Source organism: Xyrauchen texanus, chromosome 23, assembly GCF_025860055.1.
Source record: "Xyrauchen texanus isolate HMW12.3.18 chromosome 23, RBS_HiC_50CHRs, whole genome shotgun sequence".
NCBI lineage: Eukaryota > Metazoa > Chordata > Actinopteri > Cypriniformes > Catostomidae > Xyrauchen > Xyrauchen texanus.
Window position 1 is genome coordinate 870,459 of NC_068298.1, and position 4,058 is coordinate 874,516.

Below are 4,058 nucleotides of genomic sequence, written 5' to 3' on the forward strand. Positions count from 1 at the left end.
GCCACACATGCACACACACACTACACACACACACTACACACGCACACACACACACACACACTCGCTGCACACTCACTCACACACACACACACTGCACACATGCACCACACACACACACACTCACTCACACACACACTGCATGCACACACACACACACACTCGCACATGCACACACTCACGCTGCACACATGCACACACCTGCGACACACACACACACACACTCGCACACAAACGCACACACACACTCGCGCGCACACTCACACTCGCACGCACAAACTCGCACACACAAACACTCACACACAGTCACGCACACACAGTCACGCACACACAAACACTCACACACACTCGCGCACACACAAACTCTTAACACAAATGTCCATGTTATTTTTCTCAACTACTCACAGCATGAGTGTGTGTTTGTTTGTTTGTGTGTGTCACCTGGCAGAGTGATTCTCTTCAGGAAGAAGTCCAGCCCGATTGTCTGTTTATACTGTTTCCCAAAAGCCTCTTGTGCAATACGTGTGGCGAGAGACGTCTGAGAAACACAGAGAGAGAGAGAGAGAGAGAGAGAGAGAGAGAGAGAGAACACAGAGAGAGAGAGAGAGAGAGAGAGAGAGAGATATTAAAACAGTCTGAATCACAAAATATTCTACTTATCTCATCTGAAGCTCCGCCTACAACAAAAGGGAGTGGCTAACTCATGACAACAAGTGTGATTGACAGTTGCATCATACAGAGTAACGACAGCCAATCAGATCACTGCTGTGAGCAGTGAGACAGCACAGAACCCCATTACACAGACAGACAGGTCTGTGGTCTGCAGGGACACACACACACACACACACACACACACACACACAGGTCTGTGGTCTGCAGGGATACACTAACAGTTGGTGGGAAAGGCCGAGCTCAGCTGATGTGCCAACTTTAGTTCAGTATGATGGATGAGAGAGACAAATGCAGAACTACATCTCTAATGACTCTGTTTAAAACACAAACACACACACACACACTTTCAAAACATACAAACTTACAGCGATGCTGTCAAACGTTACACTAACAGCTCAACAACTCCGTGTTAAACTGTCCAGGCATGGTTTGGTTAAAGTCTGTATAACCCATCATATATCCACCATGTGGCATGAGTGGAACAGGATTGATCTCCTCCATAACGTGTCTCTATATGGTCACGTTTCCTTCATGTTATACATTTAATGTATGCACAAATCTGAATATTGCCCAAATTATTTATGAATAAAGCAGCGTTTGCATCCTATGGGGAACTGAAAAGTTACATTTATTAAATGTAATGAATTACTTCAAAACACTCGATGTGTACAAGCGTTCAGCGGCTGATGTCTTCTGTCTGGAGTGAACACGCGTGTCACACGGACCATCGTCATGCGTGTCGGATCCGAGCAGACACACATTTGTGTTGGTGTTACAGTAGCACGGCTCTGTCTGTTTCCCCTCCCATTCTAAGTGACGTTTACACAAGCCAGAAGAGTCCGTACACGCAACACTACCCAGAAACCTCTGCTGTGGCCGAGAGGGTCACCGCCGCTGAGCGCGAGAAACGCCGCCATTCTCTCGTGGACGCCACGCAAGCCACACGAAGAAGAGGAGAATTATTCCTGTGGTCTGAACGCTTCACTCTCAAGACATTTCTAGAAGGGAAATTGGCAAATGAATACATTTTTTGGATTCCGCTTCTAATTCGGATTCCTTTTAACGATTCCATTTTCTTAAAGGGACAGTTCACCCAAAATTCTCGTCATTTACTCACCCTCATGCCATCCCCGATGTGTGTGACTTTCTTTCTTCAGCAGAACACGAATTAAGATTTTTAGAAGTGTATCTCAGCTCTGTAGGTCCATACAATGCAAGTGAATGGTGACCAGTAATTTAAAGCTCCAAAAAGCACAGAAAGGCAGCATAAAAGTAATCCAAAAAACTCAACTGGTTTAATCCGTGTCTTCGGAAGCTCTGCACATGCATCAAGCATGAGGAAGTGTAAACTCATGATCGCCAAGGAGACTTCAGATGTCAAGTTTACGATCCCTTTTCCCTCCAAACATAACGATGGTCATTATGGCCAAACAGTTCAATATGTGTTTCATCAGACCAGAGGAGATTTCTCCAGAAAGTAAGATGTTAGTCCCCATGTGCACTTGCAAACTGTAGTCTGGCTTGTTTATGGCAGTTTTGGAGCAGCGGCTTCTTCCTTGCTGAGCCTTTCAGGTGATGTCCATATAGGACTGGTTTTGCTGTGGATCTAGATACTCGTCCACCTGTTTCCTCCAGCATCTTCACAAGGTCCTTTGCTGTTGTTCTGGGGTTGATTTGCACTTTTCACACAAACTACGTTCATCTCTAGGAGACAGAATGTGTCTCCTTCCTGAGCGGTGTGATGACTGTGTGGTCACATGGTGTTTATACTGGCGTACTATTGTTTGTACAGATGAACGTGGCGCCTTCAGGTGTTTGGAAATTGCTCCCAAGTATGATCCAGACTTGTGGAGGTCCACAATGTTTTTCTGAGGTCTTGACTGATTTATTTAGATTTTCCCATGATGTCAAGCAAAGAGACACAGAGTTTGAAGGCCTTAAAATACATCCACAGGTACACCTCCAATTCAGTACACCTCCTATCAGAAGCTAATTGTCTAAAGGCTTCACATCTGGAATGTTCCAAGCTGCTTAAAGGCACAGTTAACTTAGTGTATGTAACTTCTGACCCACTGGAATTATATTATAGCCAATTAAAAGTGACACAATCGGTCTGTAAACAATTGTTGGAAAAGTAGATGTCCTAAACGACTCGCCAAAACTATAATTTGCTAATATTAAATCTGTGTAGTGTTTAAAACATTTGTTTAATTGACATCAACCTAAGTGTATGTAAACCTCTGACCACAACTGTATATCCAAATATATCCTAATGTATGTTTTCAGCACTATACAACTGTATTTAAACCCTAAAAACATTATCAGCTAGCTATACACATAACATATATATATATATACATTTATTGATTACCAGAAGCTATATGAGGATATAATGTTGAATTTCTGACAGACATGTTTTATATTTCATGTTGAATATAATCTGAGCTGGTAATGTTCTCTCTGTTATGTGACGATGTTTAATCGTGTTTAATTATATTTCGTGTGTTTTTATACCTTTCCAGACGCTCCGTCTCCCAACAGCACAATCTTCAGCTGCCGCTCCTGAATCTCCTCCTCCGAGTCCGACATCATTCACACCTCTTCAAACACACAATACAACACAATAATAACTCAAACACACTGAGTGAAATCACAGATTTAACAGCAGCGGATTAAACTGATCACTGATCCAGCCGCGGCCATCTTTAGTCCAAACCATCACAACACAATATCACACACACTTCACAGAGAAATGAGTTATTACAATACAAACAGCCTTTATGTGCGCGTGTTTCCTGTTTTCTATGATAAATCTCCAGTTGGCCTGCTTTAAGACGGGAATGAGCGTTTGCGTGTGTTTTTATGTGGACCCTGTTCCCCCTTCGCAGGAATGGACTCGTCCATCGTGACGCCTCCTTGTTGCCATGGTAATACGGGTTAAATACGGGTCTTTAAAGCGTTTAAAATCGACTCGCTCGGGAAATCTATTAAAGGAATATTATCTGTTTAATACAAGTTCAGCTCAATCAACAGCATTTGTGTCATAATGTTCATCACCACAAAAATTAACTTCGACTGGTTCCTCCTTTTGTTTATAAAAGCACAAATGTGTGTTCCAGTGACACAATTACAATGGAAGTCAATGGGGTTTATGTTTGGAGGGTTTAAATGCAGAAATGTGAAGATTATAATTTTATAAAAACACTTGCATTAATTCTTCTGTTAAAATGTTTGTATTAATGAACTGTAAAGTTGATTAAATCATAATTTTTGTGGATTACAGGGTTTACAGCGTTACGTCGTCATGGCAACAGTGTTGTAAATCGTCTATAACTTCACACAGATGTGGTTATTAAGTGATTTAATGACAGTAAAATCATGTTAACACA

The 4,058-nt window shown here is 42.1% G+C and overlaps 1 protein-coding gene across 2 annotated transcripts in view; it reads right to left on the reverse strand.

Moving 5' to 3' along the window:
- rab28 (RAB28, member RAS oncogene family) overlaps window positions 1–3,416 on the reverse strand; it is a 29,619-nt gene extending 26,203 nt beyond the window's left edge. The window contains exons 1-2 of one of the 2 annotated variants that reach the window (XM_052154638.1): window positions 3,184–3,416; window positions 439–535 (exon numbers count right to left, since the gene is read on the reverse strand). In XM_052154638.1, the coding sequence (XP_052010598.1) occupies window positions 439–535; window positions 3,184–3,261 (175 nt within the window). In that variant the 5' untranslated portion in view covers window positions 3,262–3,416. The remainder of the gene's footprint in view (window positions 1–438; window positions 536–3,183) is intronic. The other variant, XM_052154637.1, reaches the window with a different exon arrangement.
- Window positions 3,417–4,058: the final 642 nt, after the last annotated feature.